The sequence below is a fragment of the Callithrix jacchus genome, chromosome 5 (genome assembly GCF_049354715.1).
Source record: "Callithrix jacchus isolate 240 chromosome 5, calJac240_pri, whole genome shotgun sequence".
Lineage (NCBI taxonomy): Eukaryota > Metazoa > Chordata > Mammalia > Primates > Cebidae > Callithrix > Callithrix jacchus.
Window position 1 is genome coordinate 103919786 of NC_133506.1, and position 24415 is coordinate 103944200.

The following is a 24415-nucleotide window of genomic DNA, read 5'->3' on the forward strand; positions in this document are numbered from 1 at the left end:
TCCGTGCCCAGCCTAAAAGGAACTTTAAAGTCTTGGGTTTATCCCCTCACATTGCAGAATTTTTTCTTTAAAGATTTTAGCTCCTCCTTCTAATTAGGATATAGGTGTTGAATTAATGCTGTAGGTACCATCTAGAGGTCTGTGATCAAATCCCAGGAATTCTTAAGTGCTATTATTCCATCTAAGAAGCTTAAAATTGACCAGCCTGGACAACATGGTGAAACCCTATCTCTACCAAAAATAAAAAAAATTAGCCAGGCATAGTGGCGGGCACTTGTGGTCCGAGCTCTTTGGAAGGCTGAGGTGGGAGGATTGCTTGACCCCAGGAGGCAAAGGTTGCAGATCACCCCACTGCATCCAGTCTAGGTGACAGAATAAGACACAGAAACAAAAAAGAAGCTTAAAATTGAATGGATCTGAGATATGCATGTTATTCAAGCTTAAGTCAATGTGAAATGGCTGGGGCCCTTCTCATTATGTTTGGGATCTTCTGTTACAGTTTGAGTAAGCAAGGGAGAGCCAAACATTTGAAATGCTTTTGATATGGTAAAATAAACTTCTTAAAAAGAGACAACTCGCTGGGCACAGTGGCTCACACCTGTAATCCCAGCATTTCGCGAGGCCAAGGCTGGTGGACCACGAGGTCAGGAGTTCTAGACCAGCATGGCCAAGATGGTGAAACCTCATCTGTACTAAAAATACAAAAATTAGTCAGGTGCAGTGGCAGCTACTTGTAATCCCAGCTACTTGGGAGGCTGAGGCAGAATCGCTTAAACCCAGGGTCCAGAGGTTCGCTGAGATCACACCACTGCACTCCAGCCTGGGCAACAGAGTGAGACTGTCTAAAAAAAAAAAAAAAAAAGAGAGAGAGAGAGACAACTAATGTTTGCAATGAATATCACTTACAAAGAAACTCTTGCAGCTCACTTCTAACTTGGTCTGATAGCTTGCATTATAGGTAATATTTATGAAAGTTTTATTTTTCTTTTTATCAGCTTTGACTTCGCTAATTGGTTGCCACTGGTTAGTGTAGGAGCTGTAGATAAATTGTCAGAAACACAGTTCAGTTGTTCTCAGGCCATTTGTATTTGAGCCTTGCCAGAAATTCTTGGAGCCTTGACAGAGAATAAAAGATCCTCTAACACATTCAGGAAACTTGGGCCAAGGGAGGCCCAAGTACAAATATGTAATAATATGTGAGATCTTGTTTATAAGAAATTCTAGCTTACCTGCACCAGGTTTTCTGGTTAATTAACATGTTGTATAGCGTTTCTGTAAGCAGACAAGGAGTCACTGCCTCCCAGTCCCCCACATGTACATTTACTATTTATCCATTGTTCTATGTGTATAATGTCCCACCCTTGATCACAGCCTTCTAGACCTTAGTTCATTTAAATGTTAGTTTGTCTTACTTTTCTCATAAGTGAATTTGGTTTTAAATGCTCAGTTACTTCATGGAACATGAAGTCAGAAGTACAGCTCTCTGTCCTATGCATTTGGCATCAGAATGGTAAACATTACATTCTTGTTATATCCATTCCTTTTTTTTTTTTTTTTTTTTTTTGCATTTTAGGTTTTGGGGTACATGTGCAGAACATGCAAGATAGTTACATAGGTACACACGTGGCAGTGTGCTTTGCTGCCTTCCTCCCCTTCACCCACATCTGGCATTTCTCCCCATGCTATGCCTCCCCAGCTCCCCACCCCCGTCCCTCCCCTATTCCCCCCAATAGACCCCAGTGTGTAATGCTCCCTTCCCTGTGTCCATGTGTTCTCATTGTTCATCACCCGCCTTATATCCATTCCTATTAGAAACAAGATTTAATGTAACCACTTCTGCTGTTTGTGCTTCTCTACCTTTTCCTAGGAGTATCAGAGTAGAAACAAAAATATAGCCACCTCTGCCTTGCTAAATGGGTCATTTGAGCTGTGAAACTTCTCTTTTTCTCTTGGCCTGGTCATTTTGGAATAGTTACAGAGTTAAGGGGAAGAAGACTCTAAGAACAGCAGCACTGAAAAAAAAAAATACCAAATAGAAATTTCTGACAAATATGAGCCAGTTAATGGATTAGAATTCTGTTTTTCTAAGGAATAGGGGTTATTTTATACAGAAGAATTTGCCTCTAGATCACATTTTCCAGGTTTCAAAGAGCTGTCATTTTTCTGGGTGCAGTGACTTACACCTGTAGTCTCAGCACTGGTAGGCTGAGGTGGGCAGATAACCTGAGGTCAGGAGTTCAAAACCAGCCTGGTTGCCTGGCCAACATGGTGAAATCGCATCCCTACTAAAAATACAAAAATTAGCCAGACATGTACCCGTAATGCCAGTTACTCAGGAGGCTGAGGCAGGAGAATCACCTGAACCCAGGAAAAGGAGGTTGCAGTGAGCCGAGGTCACACTATTTCACTCCAGCCTAGGTGACAGAGTGAGACCCTGTCTCAAAAAAAAAAAATATCAGGCACCATGGCTCACGCCCGTAATCCTAGCATCTTGGGAGGCTGAGGCAGGTGGGTTGCCTGAGCTGAGGAGTTTGAGACCAGCCTGGGCAACACTATGAAACCGTGTCTTTACTACAATACAAAAAAAAATTAGCCAGATGTGGCAGCATGCACCTGTAGTCCCAGCTATTTGGGAGGCTAAGGCAGGAAAATTGCTTGAACCCAGGAGGCAGAGGTTGCACGACAGAGCAAGACTCCATCTCTTAAAAAAAAAAAAAATCTGTCATTTAAAAGCTATTATTATTAACAAATGAGCCGGGCGCGGTGGCTCACGCCTATAATCCCAGCACTTTGGGAGGCTGAGGCGGGTGGATCACAAGGTCAAGAGATCGAGACCATCCTGGTCAACAAGGTGAAACCCCGTCTCTACTAAAAATACAAAAATTAGCTGGGCATGGTGGCGCATGCCTGTAGTCCCGGCTACTCGGGAGGCTGCGGTAAGCCAAGATCACGCCATTGCACTCCAGCCTGGGTAACGAGCGAAACTCCATCTCAAAAAAAAAAACAAATGAAAGAAGAGTAGACTAGACTGTATACTCAAGGATGTTATAAATCATGTCTGTCTTCCACCACTGAATCCTCAGCACTTAGCATTGTTATTATATATATAATATATGTGTAGTAAATATTTGAATGTATCGCCTGAAGTTGTTTTATTTTTAAGGCTTATAAGGTATCTTTTTGAACTTATTAAGGAAATTTCCAAACATATCAAAGTAGAAAATACATCCTCATAAACTCATTACTTAGCTTTCTTTTTTTTTTGAGCCGGCGTTTCGCTCTGTCATCCAGGCTGAAGTGCAGTGGCACAATGTCAGCTCACTGTAACCTCTGCCTCCTGGGTTCTAGTGATTGTCCTGCCTCAGCTTCCTGAGTAGCTGGGATTACAGGTGTGTGCCACCACGCCCAGCTAAATTTTTTGGTATTTTTAGTAGAGACAGTGTTTTACCATGTTGACCAGTCTGGTCTCAAACTCCTGACCTCAGGTGATCCGCCTACCTTAGCCTCCCAAAGTGCTGGGATTACAGGCATGAGCCACTGCGCCTGGCCATTATTCAGCTTTAATAACCATCAACCTTTTGCCTGACTTCTTTAATCTATCCCCTCTCCTTTTTAAATGCTTTTGTTGGAACATTTTAAAGTAAAACTCAGAAACCATGTTATTTCACTCCAGGTACTTTAGAAAAAGGCACAGTAACCACAATGTCATTATTACACTAACAGTAAATCCTTAATTTTATCTAAGATCCTGTCCATATTCAAATTTTCTGAGTGTTCTTTTAAAGTTTAATTAACCAATAAATTAAAACTTTTGACAAAAAAATGAGAAGTTTCTGAAAATGAAACCTCCTTCAATTATTGAAACAAAAAATCTTGTGGTATATTAACATGCAGGAATTCAGTATAGCAAAGTCAATACTCACCTTAGATGATGCCAATAGTTTATTTCATATTATAATTGCTTGTGGGAATTGCATCTTTGAGACCAATACTCACATTCATATACCTCACGCTTCCCTCTTCAGTCTTTAGTACACACTGTGGTGATTATTATAAATTACGCTAATAGCAAACATCTTATTCAACATTTACTGTGTGCCATGCACTGTGCTTTACATGTATTATTTTATAAGATTCTTAAAACAACCTGACAGATAGGTATTAATATACCTACCTCCAATTAATTTAGTAACTTAGTAAAGGTTTTATAGCTAGTGTACAAGCTGAGATTTAAATTTATGTCTCCTAACCTCTGGCTCTGCTGCCTTCCTGAGTATGCTTTAAGACGCTGATGGGCCGGGCGCGGTAGCTCAAGCCTGTAATCCCAGCACTTTGGGAGGCCGAGGTGGGTGGATCACGAGGTTAAGAGATCGAGACCATCCTGCTCAACATGGTGAAACCCCCGTCTCTACTAAAAATACAAAAAATTAGCTGGGCATGGTGGCGCGTGCCTGTAATCCCAGCCACTCAGGAGGCTGAGGCAGGAGAATTGCCTGAACCCAGGAGGCGGAGGTTGCAGTGAGCCGAGATCGCACCATTGCACTCCAGCCTGGGTAACAAGAGCGAAACTCCGTCTCAAAAAAAAAAAAAAAGACACTGATGAAAAAAAGAGTTGAAATGATCTGAAATTAATGTTCTAAATTTCATAATTTTTCTGTTGTCTGCTAACTTCCAGGCTGTAAGACTGGAAAGTACTTACCAGAATCGAACACGCTATATGGTAGTGGTTTCAACTAATGGTAGACAAGACACTGAAGAAAGCATCGTCCTAGGAATGGATTTCTCCTCTAATGACAGGTATGGTGGTACCATTTCAAAATGTGAAAACTGCTTTTTAAATAACATGTTCCAGTTGCCTTTTTTTCTTTTTCTTTTTCTTTTTTTTTGAGATGGAGTGTAATTCTGTTGCACAGGCTGGAGTGCAGTGGCACAATCTCGGCTCATTGCAACCTCCACCTCCCGGGTTCAAGTGACTTTCCTGCCTCAGCCTCTGGAGTAGCTGGGATTACAGGTGTGCACCATTATGCCTGGGTAATTTTTGTATTTTTAGTAGAGATGGGGTTTTGCCATGTTGACCAGTTTCAAACTCTTTACCTCAAGTGATCTGCCCGCCTCAGCCTCCCAAAGTCCTGGGATTACAGGTGTGAGCCACCATGCCCGGCCCCAGTTGCCTTTTATCACAAAAATGTCTTGTGCAGTTCTGCTGTTAAAGTTCAAGACATAAAACTAGAGAACATAAGTATCTTAGCCACAGTCTTGAGAGACAAGAATGTTTAGTGGATGTCTTTGGTTGTGCGTTTACCATTATTCCATACCTTCGTCTCATCTTTAGATAGTCATGATATAAAGCAAGTGGTTTCAAAGTTACATTTCCAGGGGGAAAAAGCTGCTTTTTCTTGGCAGTCTGTTCTATGTTTGTTTTCTTTTTTTATTTATTTATTTATATATTTTTTGAGACAAGGTCTCACTCTATTGCCCAGGCTGAAGTGCAGTGATACAGTCACAGCTCACTACAGCCTCAAATTCCTCCTGGGTTCTAGGGATCCTTCCACCTCAGCCTCCTAACCTAAGTAGCTAGAAGTACAGGCGTGCACCACCATGCCCAGTTGTCTGGTCTCCTTTTGTTTTTCTCCTAATTTTTCTAGAGATGAGATTTCCTTATGTCCTGCTTTGGCTTTCCAAAGTGTTGATATTACAGGCATGAGCCTTGCACCTGGCCTACTCTGTTATAATCAGTAATGATTCACTTTGGTGATTCTAGGGCACCAGTGGTTCCAGATTTAAAGAGATCCCACTTAAACCACAATCTGTTTTATTTTTCCATGTCCTTAAACCTTACTTTTAACAAATGTTATGCCTCCTTTTTCCTTCTATTGAGTTAAAAAGGATGGTGGGGGAAGGGGAGGCGGGGCAGTACAGGATGGCTCCTTAAACTCAAAGCAGAACTTTTTGTTATTATGTACCTTTGACTTTAGTTGTACTTTACATTCTATAATTGAAGATAATACACAACACCTGGCTTTTTAGGTGTCTCCTTAAGGTTTGTTGCTTTCCTTTTACATTTTCCCCATTTTTTCTGGAGAAACGTTTGGAAGACTGTGGAATGTGGCTGCTAAGCAGATCTTTACACTCTGGATAATAAGCCTCAGGAAATCCTGCCAGATGTCTCAAAGCATTGACTTCCTGGTTCAGGACAAGAATGGAACTATGGAGTAGCTAGGGGTGTGACCCAGGCCTAGGGGAATTTAGTCACAAAGAGAGGAGAGGACCCTGGGAATGATTGTAATTGTCCTGATGTTGAGGGATAAAAATCACGTTGTCACTAGAAAGTTTCCCGAACCAGTGTTTACCTTATTCCTATATAGAAGTCAACCTGAAAATGACTTGGGGGTTCACAGGGATCACAAATCCAAAGTTATTAGCTTGTATACCACTTACAGCATTTAATTGTAGGCTCTGAATTTACACAGTCTTATCAACCACATTTAGGAAGCTTTCTCCTGCATAGTTTTAACTTCTGATGTTACCTAAGCATCAGACCTTTCAGTATGTATTTTCCTATAACAGCACCTACCTTGTTTATATTCATTAGGATTTTAGGACCTTTAATTTAGGTTTTTAGTCTCTCTAGATCTGTATTGTCCAGTATAGTAGCCACTAATCATATGTGCCCCTTCCTTCCTTCCTTCGTTCCTTCCTTCCTTCCTTCCTCTTCTCTTCTCTTATTTTTTTTTTTTTTTTCCTTTTTGTGGAGAACAGGGTCTCTCTGTGTTGCCCAGGCTGATCTCAAATCCTAGGCTCCTGCCTCTGCCTTCCTGAGTGCTGGGATTATAGGCATGAACCACCGCACACAGCATGCATCTTTTTGAATAGATTAAAATTAAATGAAATTTCAATTCCTCAATTCTGACTAGTCACATTTCAAGTATTCAGTAACCTTATGTGCTAGTGGCTATCGTATTAGACGGTACATGTATAGAACATTTTCCGTTCTTGCCGAAAGTTCAGTTGGACAGCACTGTCTAGCTCCTATTTCCTTTGTTCAGTTCTCCCTGACCCCCTCCCTTGAAAACCTATAGAACAGGAACAGGAACCTCATGAAACTTCAGTTGAGTCCTCCCCTAAAGACCGAAGACAATAACTGCAGATTCTCCTGACCCAGAATATGAGCAAGCACATGTCTTATCTCTTTCACTTTGTCCTGAACTTTACCAGAAAGAATCCATATTAATATAGGTACCCAGTAGTTTATACTCAGTAAACTACATCTGTCTTTTGCAGTGGTTTTGTCTGAATCATATCTGACTAGTGTCACTAGCCAAAGGAAATTTTAGTTTATAGAAGACAAAATAAGGCATGGAAAGCTGGAAACTAGTTTTCATTCTGTATGGTAAACTTGCTATTATGAAATTCCCATATGTCCTCTACTTTAATGAGTTCCTTGGACAGTTAGAAGTCTCAGGTACTCAGGTAATCTAAAATCATTTCTGTCTCAGTTGTCAATGAAGGAATTTGAATTTGTATCATTTCATATCTGAGACTGTAAAATATTAATGCTTGAATGGTATTAAGCCAAAGTGGAACCCAGATTATGACAAGTACAAATAGTTCTTAATAATGCATTGCAGCCAATTTATTTAGCCCATTTGCAAGTTTTTTGAGTATTATAAGTAATAAAAAATTTTTTAAATGCAACAAAGTCTTGGTTTCTAAAATGTAGCATATATTTTAAGTTATAATAGAGCTTCATGGTTTTGTTTGGTTTTTTAATTTCTTTTTGTACCCCCAACACCTTGAAATGTCTGGTACATAGTAGGCACTAAATAAATTTTTGTTGAATGAGTTGAATATTTACTGAAATAAGTAGTTATACTTTAATGGAGAAAAATCTTGAGAGACTCAGGTAGCCTAGATAAAAATACAAAGTGTGCCTTAGTCAGGCCTTTCCTTCCTGTTGTGTGAAAAAGCTACTTCTTAATGTGAAAAAGCATTCTGACCTGTATACCAAAAATGTAATGTTAGTTCCTATATATCGATGTCACTTGTCCAAAAGTTAACCAAAATCTGGTCACAAGCTTATAGATCATACTCTTTTGAAGCTTTCTTTTTATATAGTTAATTTCTAGATTTGTCACTGGACTACCAACCCATCATATTTATACTCTAAATTATACTTGTTGCTAAGAACCTGTCTAAGCACTCACTAAATACAAAACAAAAAGCTACTGTAAAACTATCCCCACTTCATCTTCAAACGAATTTTTTGTGTGCCCATCTCATCTACGCAACAAAACTTGTGGTTGAGCTGTCTTACTTGCTTCTGGACTCTGGCATGGTAGCTGTGCTTCTGCTGTTCAGGTCCAGGTTCCAATGTGGATAAGCTGTTTCAGTCTTGATTTGAATCTCCTGAGCTCTGGAATCACTAGTAAGGTGTTAAGTAGCACAGGCCAGCAAGTGTAGTGGAAAGCCCAACTAAGGGCTGGCCTCCTTTAGCCCTGCAGTGACTCTTAACAGTTAAAAGTTTGGTATTCCTCATGCTGTTTTTAAAACATTTAAATAATGCTTTAAAAACAATCACTTTCAGAGGTATTTGGAACACCCACTACAGATTCATATTCATGTTTATGTTATGTCTTTACACGTATACCTATGAGAATAGGTTTTGTTATTCACAGTTTAAGATGAAGAAATTAAGGCTGAGAGAGGTTAAATAATTTTTTAAAAAAAGCTGTAATACTGAAGGAAATCAATCCCAGATCTTTTGTTCAATGACTATTACATTTTAGTCGCTTAGGCAGTATTATACACTTTTTAAAAATTTAATCTTCAAACAGTGCAATGAAGAAGATATTTTTATCCTGGTTTTACAAATGAGGAAATTAAGGCATAAAACAATTGAGTAGTTCACCTAAGATTATACAATTAGTGCCAGAAACAGAGCCCATCCTCTATACCATACTGTGCTTTTCCACCTCCCGTGTGCTAGATTCTTTCTACTACACCATGCTGCCTCTCTAGATAGACTGGCTTGGAGTATCATAGAAGCCTTTCAGAGACTAGCCAGAGGGGAAAAGCAAGTTACAGCAGCCTTAAGTAGAGACAGTGGCAGTGACTATCTGGAGTAGGTTACTGTTTCCCTGCGAAGAGGTGTGATAGAGCATGCAATCAGGGGTCCATGCTTTCTGTACCAACCTCTTCCATTAGCTTAAAGTCCTTCCTGGGCTATTGTGTGATTGAAATAGCATTTTAGGTCTGGTGCAGTGGCTCACGCCTGTAATCTAAGCATTTTGGAAAGCTGAGATGGGTGGATCATTTTGAGGCCAGGAGTTCGAGACCAGCCTGGTCAACATGACAAAACCTCATCTCCACTAAAAATACAAAAATTAGCCAGGCCTATAATCCCAGCAGGAGGCTGAGGCAGGAGAATCACTTGAATCCAGGAGGCAGAGGTTGCAGTGAGCTGACTGCCCTCCAGCCTGGGTGACAGAGGGAGACTCTGTCTCAAAAAAAAGAAAGAAAGAAATAGTATTTTTAAATACCATACTAGGTCTACCCTTTTGGTGGTTGTTGACGTTTCTGTTAACTCTGTGTTTCAGCAGTGCTAGCTCAGTACACAGTCACAAAGCAGTGTTTCATTGATTTGATTTCAGTTGTGTTATGTCTGTTTTGTCTATCTTGATCACAAGCTATTAACAATTACTGCTTTATATTTTTAATTCCCTTTCCCTTTTAATCTATTGAATGTGTTCTGGTGTTCATTAAACCTGAGAATTAGAGGCAAATCACACAACCCAAGGTCTCCAGCAACCAGCAATAGTTATTGGCATTAAAAATAATCCTTGGGACTGGACATCTGGCTTATGCCCGTAATCCCAACACTTTAGGAAGCTGAGGTGGGTGGATGACTTGAGATAAGGAGTTCAAGACTAGCCTGGCCAACATATGAAACCCCATCTCTACTAAAAGTACAAAAAGTTAGCAGGGCATGGTGGTGCACACCTGTAATCCCAGCTACTGGGGAGACTGAGGCAGGGGAATTTCTCGAACCTGGGAGGTAGAGATTTCAGTGAGCCAAGAGTGTGTCACTACACTCCAGCCTGGGCAACAGAGTGAGACTCTATCTCAAAAAAAAAAAAAAAAAAATCCTTCAAGTTAAGTTGGGCTCTGTACCCAGTGCTAAGATCTGCCAAATGCAAGACAATAGCAATCATCTGCATTTTTTAGATAGTGGCCATCTGCAAGATGACAATGTAGGAAGCTGAGTCAGTAAGTTTTCTTTATTAAATATTTAAGGAACTGACTCACTATCTCTTAAAAAAAAAAAAGCTCCTGAGTCTCCTATTAATCTTCTACATAAGATTAGTAGTAATATGATAGAAATTTATTTACTATAACACATATGCCAGAATTTGGAATTTAAGAGTTTATCCTTCATGTTGAAAGAGTTAGTAAACAAAAGACTGCTTCCCAGAGTAACAGGAGTAACTTGTGGACTATTTCTTCTCTTGCAGTAGCACTTGTACCATGGGCTTAGTTTTGCCTCTCTGGAGCGACACACTAATTCATTTGGATGGTGATGGGTAAGAGATTTCCTTTTTCATTCTGTTACAGAAAGCCAAGGGGTGGGGTTCCATCTTAGTGCCCATTCATTCAGCTAAAAGGTAGGTCCAGTGTGCCAACTGAACTTTCATGTCAGCAACTCAATGAGTCCTTTTAAACTCCTGTTTTGTAAAATGGAGTAAAAATACAACTTGCCAGGGTCTCTCACTTCTGTTCTTCTAGGCCAACTGTGGTAGGAATCAAGACAAAGAAGAACTAGTTTGTTGGCTCTTTAATCTGAGCATGTGGGACTGTTGCAATGCTCTCCCAAAGGATGATATGTTCTGTTTCAAATAACCTCTTGCTGCTTCTGCCAGCTGTCAGCCTACAGTATAACCCTTTTCCTGTGCCAGTTCCTTCCAGTGACCCCACCCCCACCTACCTCCTAATGTTTTTAGAATGTGTCCCCAAGAGACAAAGATGTTTGCTCCAGTTTATAAAACCAGGGTCAGGTTTGCTAAGAATCCACAAGACTTCTAAACAGAAATATACAGAACAGTTTGTCCACAGCTACAGCTGGGAAACTGCATTTAGTTTCCTAACTCCAATATGGGAATCCATTCATTTTGCCTGGTAGATGAAATCAGACAATTTGTTGAACCTTTTCGGTCAAGTCTTATGCTCTAGTTAAAAATTCTACATGAAATGCCTGATAATTCCTTCTACTGAGCCAGTTGTAAGCCTGGGAAACATCCTTGAAAACTTACAACTGAAATAACCTACCCTAATTTGTGGATTTTTGTCTTGTTCTCATTTGTCCTTAGTGGGTTCAGCGTATCGACTGATAACAGAGTTCACATCTTCAAACCTGTATCTGTGCAGGCAATGTGGTAAGATGACTTTACTATCTCTATGAAAGTGTTTTAATGTTATTGGAGCAATACGTTGTGAGAAATGGTACCGTTTGCTATGAAAATGCTGAATGATCTGTTCGTGTAACCACCATAGTTAAAGATGACCTAGAAATGCAACATTCAAATTGTTGCAATTAGAAGTGTTGGTGAACAAGTGAAATTCAGAGGTGGTATTCTAGGCTCTGGCAGAGACTTAATGGTTCAGATAAGCCAGTTGAAACTGAGTTTTATTACGGACACATTGACTAAGTTAGTTACTTAGTGGACTAAGAGCCAAGTCTAGAACATCACACTGCTGTGTACCAGCTATTTCTTTTCTTTTTTATTTTTGGAGACCGAGTCTCATAGGCTGGAGTGCAGTGGTGCGATCTCAGCTCACTGCAACCTCCACCTCCTGGATTTAGGCGATTCTCCTGCCTCAGCCTCCCAAGTAGCTGAACTACAGGCACGCCACCACGCCTGGCTAATTTTTCGTATTTTTTAGTAGAGATGGGGTTTTACCATATTGGCCATGCTGGTCTGGAACGCCTAACCTCGTGATCCACCTGCCTCAGCCTCCCAAATGCTGGGATTACAGGCGTGACCCACCTCACCTGGCCTGCATTAGCTATTTCTTAAGGTAACCAGGGATAACATTCACAGAGTTACTTTACAGATAGATAAATTTCCATTTAAACTGCTGGTGGCTATTTTCATAATGCAAATAAAGCCTAGAGAAAACGTTATACTTGCTAATAACCATCAGCTGTCATGTGGACATTTTGGGGTTATTTACATGGATTATATTTAATCATTATACCAAGCCCCCAAAATAATATTAGCCCCTTATTATGAATGAGAAAACAGGTTTTGGAGGGGTTACATAACTGGCCTGAGAGTATGTCTCTCTTTTCTTTTATTTATTTGTTTTTGTCATAATCAAGTCTCAGCAGAGTATTTCTTACATTACACTTAGATAGGATAGATGTCTTTCTCTCTCTCATCTCTATCTCCATCTCTCTCTCTCTTTTATAGAGACAGGGTCTCCCTCTGTTGCCCAGGCTGGAATGCAGTGGTGCAATCATAGCTCATGGCAGCCTCCAACTCCTGGGCTCAAGTGTTCTTTCTACCTCAGCCGCCTAAGCAGCCATGACTATAGGCATGTGTCACTACACCTGGCTAATTTATTTTATTTTATTTTTTTAGAGACTGGGGTCTCTTTGTGTTGCCCAGGCTGGTCTTGAACTCCTGGCCTCAGGCAGTCCTCCTGCCTCGGCCTCCCAAAGTGCTGGTATTGCAGATGTGAGCCACTGCACCTGGCCTTTATTCTCTTATTCTAGATTATCTAGAAAATTATATAACTAGAGAATGATATGACTAAGATTCAGTATCCATCCCCCAGTCAGGGATTTGAATTTAATTTTCTTATTCAGCTGCCTGTGTAGTAGAAGTCCCTGTGAGGAGTGGAATGGACAGAATACAAGCAAAACAAGAAATAAAAGAGCCTGAAAAAACTCCAGGGAGATAATCTACCCCTGAAAAACAGAATTGATAGGATGGAGGTGGGTGGAGTCCAAAGACTCACTGAACAATTAAGTCTTATCGTTTCCTGCAGTAATTAAGATAGGACAGAGTTTCAGGTCATGTGTTTAGACCAGATTTTTAGAGTTAGGGCATATTTTGCAGGTAAGTTTCTCATGGAAAGCTTACAAAATTTATGACCTCCTTTGACTAAGGCTCAGTTAAAGGCAATTGACCTATTCATAAGTAACAAGTAAAGCCAAACAGCAGTAACAACCACAAATGACAGTGTTTTGGGGTATATTTTGGGGAAGCGTACAGAGCAGTCTTAATTCAAGTAATGTTCTTTTTTTTTTTTTTTTTTTTTTTTTTGAGATGAAGTTTTGCTCTGTCGCCCAGGCTGGAGTATCTCGGCTCACTTCACCGTCCACCTCCTGAGTTCAAGCAATTCTCCTGCCTCAGCCTCCCAAGTAGCTAGGACTACAGAAGCATGCCACCACGCCTGGCTAATTTTTTGTATTTTTAGTAGAGATTGGATTTCACCATGTTAGCCAGGATGGTCTCAATCTCCTGACCTCGTGATCTGCCCTCCTCAGCCTCCCAAAGTGCTGGGATTACAGGCGTGAGCCAACCGCACCCAGCCAAGCTTTGATGTTCTAAAGCAAGCTTGTGCAACCCGTGGCCCATAGGCCACATACAGCCCATGACGGCTTTGCATGTGGCCCAACACAAATTCATAAAACTTTCCTAAATTCATATAAGTTTCTTAAAATTCTAATCCTAATTCATAAAACTTTCCTAAATTCATATAAGTTTCTTAAAATTCTAATCCTAATTCATAAAACTTTCCTAAAATATGAGATTTTTTTGCAATTTATTTTTAAGTCATCATCTATCATTAGTGTATTTTATGTGTAGCCCAAAACAGTTCTTCCAACGTGGCCCAGGGAAGTCAAAAAATTGGATACCCCATCCTAGCTCTGTTAGCTTATTGCAGAATAAACTTTTCTTGATGTACCTTATGGGGAGTAGTAGGTTGAAGTCACAGGAGAAAAAAAATAGATGATGTGTGGATCAAAGCAGCATTTAGACCAGGTGTTTCCTTCACAGGAAGATACTTAACTGCAGCTTTGCACTCCAATGCTGGAGCATCTGAAGTGGCTAAGCCTTGAGTGTATTTTAGAGCAGTTGCACCAGATTCTGGCATATGCTTTTAGAGCATGTGTTTCTTAGATGAAGAGACATGCATTAGGCATTCCGTAAGTTGCACTAAGCTGGCTCTTACCTTTGAATCTGTATAATGAAACTGAAATTCTCAGATTATTCTCTTGAGACTTTGGCTTACTTTAAATAATTGAAAGCATTTCTAAAAGACTCTGCAACTATGCTTTTAAGGAAAAATGTGTTTTCCTAATAAAAATAGACTGACACGTTTTTCTCTTATTAAATAGTTTTAAATTTGTTTTCTTAATGTACGTTGTATAGGGTTGATAGAGATTCAAGGAACAAACACTGTTATGTACTATTGGTGGAAGAATTAACTGGAGCAGCCTTTCTGGAGAGTGATTTGCCAGTATGCCTTACCATTTTGCATGATCTTTGACCTAGTAAACTCCACTTCTATGAGTTTACTCTAAGTTTGTAAACATGGATGTGTACAAAGATTTTAGCTATAAGAATGTTTGTCAGCAAAAAACGAAAAACAAGCCAAGCACAGTGGCTCACGCCTGTAATCCCAGCCCCTTGGGAGGTCAGGTGGGTGGATCACCTGAGGTCAGGAGTTCAAGACCACCCTGATCAAAATGGTGAAACTCCATCTCTACTAAAGATACAAAACTTAACCAGGTGTGGTGGCGGGCGCCTGTAGTTCCAGCTCCTCGGGAGGCTGAGACAAGAGAATTGCTTGAATCTGGGAGGTGGAGGTTGCAGTGAGCTGAGATCGTGCCACTGTACTCCTGGGCAACAAAGCTAGACTCCATCTCAAAAAAAAAAAAAGAAAAAAGAAAGGAAAACCATCTAAATGATTGAAAATTAGGAATTAGTGAATTACGGTGTATCTATATTATTAAATATTATGCAACCATTAAAAGTGATCCAGTTGGAGCCAGGTGCAGTGGCTCATGCCTGTAATCCCAGCACTTTGGGAAGCTGAGGCGGGTGGATCACAAGGTCAGGGGTTTGAGACCAGCCTGACCAACATGGTAAAACCCCCTTTCTACTTAAAAATACAAATATTAGCCGGGTCTGGTGGTACCCATCTGTAATACCAGCTACTTGGGAGGCTGAGGCAGGAGAATCGCTTGAACCTGGGAGGCAGAGGTTATAGCGAGCCAAGAGGGCATTATTGCACTCCAGCCTGGGTGATGGAGCGAGACTCTATCTCAAAAAAAAAAAAAAATCCAGTTGGAAAATATTTGACATGGAATGATGTTGATGATAGGCTGTAAAGCAAAAGAGCAAGTTATAAGTGGACTGGAGAATATGGTCATATTTTTGTTTATTATACATCTATGCATAGACAAAAAGACTGGAAAGATGTACACTAAAACTTTAAGAGTGATTATTTCAGGGTGGTAGGATTACAGGATATTTCTGCCTTTTCTCTGAGGTCCCTGATTTTCTAAAGCGGGCATGGATCACTTTTGTTATGGGGAAACAAAAAGACTTTTTCTTTTTTTTTGGTAGAGTCTTGCTCTGTCAGGCTGGAGTGCAATGGCATGATCTCACCTAACTGCAGTCTCTGTCTCCCAGGTTCAAGCAATTCTCTCGCTTCAGCCTCCCAAGTACCTGGGACTACAGGCGTGTGCCACCGTGCCCTGCTAATTCTTGTATTTTTAGTAGAGACAGGGTTTCACAATGTTGACCAGGCTGAACTCGATCTCCAGACCTCAAGTAATCCACTTGCCTTGGCCTCCCAAAGTGCTGATTACAGGCATGAGCCACCGTGCCTGGCCATAAATGCCTTTTTTTCTTAGACATTAGTTTATAGCTAATAAGACATTTTGCTCAACAAATACTAATTGAACTTCACCTATGAAGTAGGTATTCTTTTAGTCACTTAGGTAAACAAAATGTAGAAAGATTCTTCTCTTTTATAACTTACTTCCTAGTATTCTAGCTTAAGCTTTTCCCACATATATAACAAAAAATGTACTTTTCAGTTTGTTTACTCTTCTTGGGCTCCTGAGTTCAGACAGAGTCAGAAGGTTTAATTAGTCTCAGAATTACCAGAGCTAGGCCAGATGGGGTGGCTCATGCCTGTAATCCCAGCATTTTCAGAGGCCAAGATGGGCAGATCTCTTGAGGCTAGGAGTTCAAGACCAGCCTGACTAACATGGCAAAAACCCATCTCTACTAAAAATACAAAAATTAGCCTGGCATAGTGACATGTGCCTGTAATCTCAGCTACTACTTGGGAGGCTGAGGCATGAGAATTGCTTGAACCCAGGAGGTGGAGGTTGCAGTGAGCACAGAACATGCCACTGCACTCCAGCCTGAGCAACAGAAGGAGATACTACTGTCTCAAGAAAAAAGAATAATCAGATCTGTTCTTAGAAAATAGCTCATAGATTTAAAGAGACTAGGATACTAAGGCAGCAAGAATAATAAATATTATTAGATCAGTATTTCCTGGATATTAAAGGACATAGGACATGTCCTCAAGGCTTAGAGACATCTATCTGTGTGACCTTTGTGAAACCTCTTAAGAATTACAGAAAATGTATGTTGTAACATCCTGTGCTGAGGAAAACAAATATTTATATGGTAAATTATTTAGATCTTTAGTTTTCTAATGATACAGCAGTCACTGCATGGTTCCAACTATAGTATAGGATCAGGTGCTCCATAGGTACCTGGACCTATTTTTCACTGGTGAGTTGTCAGCTCTCCTTCCCCACCTTCTCCTTATCTTAATGATGCATCATCTCTTTCAGCAAATGTCTTGTTCATTGCTGTGGATAGATAATATGGTATAATCAGAATTGGAGAATCTTGAATTTCAGGGGGTAGATTTTCCAGAGGATAAATTCTATAGAAATTAAAAATTAGAAGAGTTTGGGGTACACAGGTTATTGGCCTTTGGTACCCCACAGTTCTATGGTGCTCATTTCCCAGCATATCTTTCAGGTCTGCACTACAGAGCTTACACAAGGCTTGTGAAGTCGCCAGAGTGCATAACTACTACCCAGGCAGCCTGTTTCTCACCTGGGTGAGTTATTATGAGAGCCATATCAACTCAGATCAATCCTCAGTCAATGAATGGAATGCTATGCAAGATGTACAGTCCCACCGGCCTGACTCTCCAACTCTCTTCACCGACATGTAAGTCAGTTTGCTAAGGATTATGGAAGTTTTCTCCATTATGTCCTGAGGAGTTACAAGAAGCATGTTCCTCCCTAGTCTTTTCTCTTGGGGAATTAATCTTACGTAGGAATATTAGTCACTGTCAATAGCATGTATCTGCCACATATAAAGAATCCCATTCTTGCCGGGCATGGTGGCTCACGCCTGTAATCCCAGCACTTTGGGAGGCCGAGGCAGGCAGATCATTTGAGGTCAGGAGTTTGAGACCAGCCCAGCCAATATGGTGAAACCCCATCTCTACTAAAAATACAAAAATTAGCCAGGCGTGGTGGCAGGTGCCTGTAATCCCAGCTACTCAGGAGGCTGAGGCAGGAGAATCACTTGAACCCGGAAGACAGAGGTTGCAGTGAGCCGAGATCACACCACCGCACTCCAGTCTGAGTGACAGAGTGAGACTCCATCCATCTCAAAAAGACAAAAAGAATCCTATGGTTGCCTGCAAAGGCCTGAGAAGCTTCACCCCAGGGTACAATAGAGTCTCCATAGTCAAGAACTGCAATACCATAAAATTTCATTATTCATATTTCACTAATTTGAAATTTGAGTTTAAAGGAATTGAGCTGAAATTTGAGTATGCATTATTTAAAAGAATCAATTTAGTAAGCATATCAATGATACAAAGAAGCTTTCAAAGTCATGTTTGTAATACTTAAGAAAACAAGGTATTTCTAGTCAAGTTAAAAGAATGCCTAAGTAGGCCGGGCACAGTGGCTCACACCTATAAATCCAACACTTTGGGAGGCCGAGGCGGGCAGATCACCTGACCTCAGGAGTTCACGACCAGCCTGACCAACATGAAGAAACCCTGTCTCTACAAAAAATCCAAAATTAGCCAGTCATGGTGGCATATGCCTGTAATCCTAGCTACTCAGGAGGCTGAGGCAAGAGAATCACTTGAAACCAGGAAGCAGAGGTTGCAGGAAGCAGAAGTTCTGGTGAGCCAAGATCACGCCATTGCACTTCAGCCTGGTGGCAGTGAAACTTGGTCTCAAAAAAAAAGAATGCCTGAGTTGTTAAGCTAATTTTTTTTTTAAGAGACGGGATCTCTGTCATTCAGGCTAGAGTACAATGGCACAGTCATAGCCACTGCAGCCTCAAACTCCTGGGCTTGAGTGATCCCCTCACTTCAGCCTGCAAAGTACCTAGGACTACAGGCATATGCCATCACAACTGGCTAATTTTTAAATTTTTACTTTTTAGACATGGGGTTTCACTGTTGCCCAGGCTGGTCTTCAGCTCCTGGCCTCAATCCTCTAGGATTACAGGTGTGAGCCACTACACCCAGCCTGCTAATTTTTAACTTTAAAAAATTATTTTAAATATTTTATTGCTCAGATGTCTTATTCTGTTCTACCTTTGCCTTGTTAAGTCCTTGTCAGTATGATTTAATTAAATCTTCCCAGTGTATTATAAGTTAGATAAAGGCCTAAGGTAACGCTGATGTTTCTTTCATTTTTAGATCTATGTGTTCAAACTTCTGTGACTGTTTTGGAAATTATTTCTTTTTTGAGATGGAACCTCACTCTGTTGCCCAGGCTGGAGTGCAATAGTGTGATGTCAGCTCACTGTAACCTCTGCCTCCCAGGTTCAAGCAGTTCTCCTGCCTCAGCCTCCCGAGTAGCTGGGATTACAAGCGTGTGCCACCACGCCCAGCTAATTTTTATATTTTTTAGTAGAGACGGGGTCTCACCATGTTGGCCTTGAACTCCTGACCTCAGGTGATCCACCCACCTCAATCTCCCAAAGTGCTGGAATTACAGGTGGGAGCCACTGCACCCAGCCGTATTTTAAAAATTTGTTTTATACTTAGTGCCTGCTTTGTAAATTCATCATGATGTTTCTTTTGCTCTAAATTGATCTTTCTGCACTTCCAAGGTATTCTATAGGAGGGAAAGAAGAGTAGCCAGTTACTGTCTGACCTTACAAACAGGATTCTCCTTCAGATTCCTAAAGTTATGCCAAAACAGTTTGTGGTTTTCTTAACAGAATATTTTAATGTGTTTTATTTTTGGAGACGAAGTCTCACTTGTCACCCAGACTGGAATGCAGTGGCATGATCTTGGCTCACTACAACCTCTGCTACCCGGGTTCAAGCAATTCTCCTGCTTCAGCCTCCCGAGTAGCTAGGACTACAGGCATGTGCCACCATGGCCAGCTAATTTTTGCATTTTTAGTAGTGATGGGGTTCACCATATTTGCCAGGCTGATCTCCACCTGCCTCAGCCTTCCAAAGTGCTGGGATTATAGGCATGAGCCACTGCTTCTGGCCTAACAAATGTTCTTTCCTGGAAAAGGTGAACTTTCCAAAAATTGTATGAAAGCAACAGTCAAAAAAGCAGTAGAGTATCTTTTTGCACAGGGTGTTATTGCTACCAGGACCTTCTTTTCAGTAGCCTTGGTCTTTTGAAGATCTCACAGTAATTGAAAAGATGAATATTCATGGGAAATGTTACTGGTGATTTCATGCTTTACAGTTGGATGATGGGTTTGAGAGGAATGGATGTCTCATCTAGCTCAAAAAAAGCACATTCTAAACCAGACTTACATGAGAGAAAGATAACTTTTCTTCCCATTTTTCCAGATTTTATTAGAGACAGCTGGGCACAGTGGCTCACCCTGTAATCTCAGCACTTTGGGAGGCCAGGGTGGGTAAATTACCGAAGGTCAGGAGTTCAAGACCAGCCTGGCCAACATGTTGAAACCACGTCTCTAATAAAAATACAAAAATTAGCTGGGCATGGTGGTATGCGCCTATAATCCCAGCTACTCAGGAGGCTGAGGCAGGAGCATCACTTGAACCCAGGAGGCAGAGGTTGCACTGACCCAAGAAGATCACACAGATTGTGCCACTGCACACCAGCTTGGGCAACAGAGCGAGAATCTGTCTCAAAAAAAAAAAAATTTATTAGAGAAGATTTTGAAACAGCACAAAAAACAAGAAGAAAAAAGAAATTGCTCTTTATATCCCTAAGCAAAAAACATAAAAGGCAGTCCCTGGCAAATATAAAGCTTATTAACTGTTAGTAGGTACAGTGTAACCCTAATTTAAGATATATTTAAAGAACATCTGTCTGTTCACAGAAAAAGAATAAGTGGAAGCTGTAGGCCAGAGTATTAATAATAATTTTCTCTGGGTAGAGGAGTTTTCAGTGGTTTTTATTTACTTTGTATTTTTATGTATTTTCCAAATTTTTATCAAATGAAATCAACAAGGAAAAAGCAGATTTGTGTGTTGTAATGCTTTTTCTATTTCCCCTCCTCCCTAAGTTGACTAGAAAAGCCTATAAAGCAATGCTGAGAATACAGGGAGAATGTGTGCCAAAATAGACTTACTCTATTGTGAATAATTTATATTTTGAAATCCAAGGAAAGGAAGAAGGGAATACACGTATAGGGGATACACATCTGGTGTTATGCTCAGCACTTCGTACATGTTACTTAATCCTCATAAGAATTATATTCTTATGAGGATTAAGTATTCTTATGAGGATTAAGTAACATGTATAAAGATATTCTACCTGTCTAACATGTAGAGACAGGTATTATTGCTCTACTCTTTTTTTTGAGACATAGTCTCGCTGTTATCAGCCCGGGATGGAGTGCGATGGCCCCATCTCAGCCCCCTGCAACCTCCACCTCCCAGGTTCCAGCAATGCTCCTGCCTCAGCCTCCCAAGTACCTGAGATTACAGGCGCCCGCCATTATGCACGGCTAGTTGTTGTATTTTTAGTAGAGACAGGGTTTCACCATGTTGGCCAGGCTGGTCTCGAACTCCTGACCTCAGGTGATTCACCTACCTTGGCCTCCCAAAGTGTTGGGATTACAGGTGTGAACCATCCTGGCCGGTCTGCTCTACTCATTTTATAGAAAAGGAAACAGAGGCCTAGGGAAGAGAAGGAACTTGTTATAAGTCACACCATCAATAGCAGGGCTGGGATTAAAACCTAGGTCTCTCTACTTCCCAACCACCCTGCCTCAAATACTTGTGAGGGATTGAGGGAAAATTTGCTTAGGAACCAGGAAATCTGACCCATGAACATAGGTACTAAAATTTGTATTTAATTTGTATTTACCTTTTTTTTTTTTTCTACCTTGAGACAGAGTCTTGCTCTGTTACCCAGGCTGGAGTGCAGTGGTACAATCAGGGCTTACTGTAGCCTCCACCTCCAGGGCTCAAGAATCCTCCCACCTCAGCCTCCCAAGTAGCTGTGGGACTACAGCCATGTGCCACTATGCCTGGCTAATTTTTAATTTTACTTTTCAGCTAATTTTTTGTTTTACTTTTTGTAGATACGGGGTTTTACCAGTAGCCCAGGCTGGTCTCGAATTCTTGTACTCACGCAATCCACCCACCTCGGCCTCCCAAAGTGCTGTGATTACATGCATTAACCACTGCTCCTGGCCCAATATTTATTTTTAATGGAAGACTGAAATTATACATTTATTTTCTATCATTAGTTATCTAGGAGAAATAAAGCACAAATAAGAATTGTAATCCTAGTTAATTAAGACAGGAATACCTTGGCTAATTGAAGAGAAACAGCTCAGGTATTGGCTGTATTCTGTAGGGTTCATGAGAAATTAAGAGCCCAGTGGTGAGAGGCCCCAAGGTTGTAGGGTTAGAGCATCCATCTTTGGAGATTACCAAAGCTATTTTTACAGCCAGTGATAAGGCTGTAGGCAGCAAGGGCAGGCAGGATGCCTGAAGGCTTAGTCCATTTTCATCTCCAAATAAGGAGGTGCAGAGCCAGATTCCTTTCTTGAGTAGGTGGTATGGGTTGGGGAGGAGATCAAACAAAGTACTCTCTGTCAGCCTCATTCAAATTTCGCATAATCCGAAATAATGCTTTAGAGGAGAAGTATCTAGTTACATTGAACCACTACCTTTCTAATAATTGGAGAGTCTGCTACCTAGTTTGATTTCATATTGAAGTTCCAAGGGTGATTTTATTTTTAAGAGAGTCAGAAGACTAAAGGAAGTGACATAATCCTTTAGGTAGAGCATTAGGCTGGGCTGAGAGTTCTAATTCTTGTGCCTCAGTGTGGTTATCAGCAGTTCACTTAGCTTTTCAGTTGTTTGTTTCCTCTACCTGTAAAACGAAGATAACTACTTCACAGAGATACTGTGAGAGTTGTCATTAAAAGGAAGGCATTCTGGATGAAAGTACTCTTTAAGTCAGCAGTCCCCAACCTTTTTGGCACGAGGGACCAGTTTCCACAGACAGGGAGCAGTGGAGTGGGGATAGATTCGTGATGAAACTGTTTCACCGCAGATCATCAGGCATTAGTTAGATTCTCATAAGGAACATGCAACCTTGATCCCTCGCATGTGCAGTTCACAACAGGGTTTGCACTCCTGTGAGAATCTAATGCTGCCGCTGATCTGACAGGAGGCTTTTAGGCAGTAATGCTTGCCCGCCCCTCACCTCCTGTTCTGCTGCCCAGCTTCTAACAGGCCACTGACCAGTACCCACTGGGGACCACTGCTCTAAGTAGTTGATCTCTGCAACCCATTTTGGGAGAGGATTTGCCTTATTGAAGAAGGCAGGATCATTCTTCTTTCTTTCCCATTTTCTAGAACCACAACAATGACTTATCAGCATAAGGTGGCATTTTAAACCACAGAAGACTTTAGTTCCATGGTAGGTCATACTACTGGTCTACCCAGCTGGGTATTCTAGCTCAGTAAGTGATACTCAGGGATACTTAAAGAGAAAAAGTATGGATATGGTGCTCCATTAAAGTATTACACTCAGTATACCCAAATTATCTTTGCTCCCTCATGATCTATATACATTAATGTATTTAAGGACTTTACACATATAAAACCTCTTCAGAGTAATAACTTCTAACATGTTTAAATCCTGTACATTCTGAAAATAAACTAATACACTTTTTAAAATAGAATTTTATTTTGCCATGCTTCTACAATATGAACTTGAGGGTAATAGAGGCAAAGTTTGCTAGATTGGAAACCTAATCAAATGGTACATTAATGAATTTAGTCAAATTTCTGCTTAAGAAAAATCATTTCTCTCTTCTCAGACCAACTGAACGTGAACGAACAGAAAGGCTAATTAAAACCAAATTAAGGGAGATCATGATGCAGAAGGATTTGGAGAATATTACATCCAAAGAGGTAAGAGACCTTGATTCCTCATTTGTTCCAAGGCTAGCAGTGGGATAACAATGGGTGTGGGGCTAGAAACAGTGCATGGTTGAAAGTACAGAGGGTCTTTAAGAGATGAGTACAATATGTCATCTTTGTTTCAGATAAGAACAGAGTTGGAAATGCAAATGGTGTGCAACTTGCGGGAATTCAAGGAATTTATAGACAATGAAATGATAGTGATCCTTGGTCAAATGGATAGCCCTACACAGATATTTGAGCATGTGTTTTTGGTAAGTTTTAAGGCCACTTTAAGTGGTGTACTGAAGCTAGCCCATATGGACTCATGGGTGGGAGCAATTGTTAAATTTTATTATACATAAATAAAACGTAACTTACATTAAAGACAAAAGTACTTAAACCCAAACCTCATCAATTATCTTATTACGTGTGTGTGTGTGTGTGTGTGTGTCTGTGTGTGTGTCTGTGTATGTGTGACGGAGTCTCACTGTCACCCAGGCTGGAGTGAGGTGGTACAATCTTGGCTCACTGCAACTACCGCTTCCTGGGTTCAAGCAGTTCTCCTGCCTCAGCCTCCAGAGTAGCTGGGACTACAGGCGACACCACCACACCTGGCTAATTTTTGTATTTTCAGTAGAGACGGGGTTTGCCATCTTGGCCACGTTGGTCTTGAACTCCTGACCTCAGGTGATCCACCTGCCTTGCCCTCCCAAAGAGCTGTGATTACAGGTGTGAGCCACCATGCCTGGCCCTCATTTTTATTTTCATTTTCTTTTTTAATTTTTGAAACAGAGTCTCTCTCTGTTGTACATGGTGTAGTATAGTGGCTCAGCTTTCTGAGTAGCTGGGACCACAAGCATGTGCCACCCCCAGCTAATTTTTGTATTTTTTGTGGAGATGGGGTTTTACCATGTTACCCAGGCTAGTCTCGAACTCCTGAGCTCAAGCAATCTGCCTACCTGGCCTT

The 24415-nt window shown here is 40.8% G+C and overlaps 1 protein-coding gene across 15 annotated transcripts in view; it reads left to right on the forward strand.

The window, feature by feature from the left end:
• The window catches only part of SSH2 (slingshot protein phosphatase 2), a 306939-nt gene that overhangs the window by 240853 nt on the left and 41671 nt on the right, over positions 1 to 24415 (forward strand). For 7 of the 15 annotated variants that reach the window (XM_035303255.3, XM_078373912.1, XM_035303258.3 and 4 more), the window contains 6 exons: positions 4676 to 4797; positions 10512 to 10580; positions 11364 to 11429; positions 17082 to 17276; positions 23364 to 23457; positions 23592 to 23720. In XM_035303255.3, coding sequence (XP_035159146.1) covers positions 4676 to 4797; positions 10512 to 10580; positions 11364 to 11429; positions 17082 to 17276; positions 23364 to 23457; positions 23592 to 23720 — 675 coding nt within the window. Of the gene's footprint in view, positions 1 to 4675; positions 4798 to 4889; positions 5012 to 10511; positions 10581 to 11363; positions 11430 to 17081; positions 17277 to 23363; positions 23458 to 23591; positions 23721 to 24415 lie in introns of all 15 variants that reach the window. The other 8 variants (XM_078373915.1, XM_078373913.1, XM_078373916.1 and 5 more) reach the window with 3 other exon arrangements.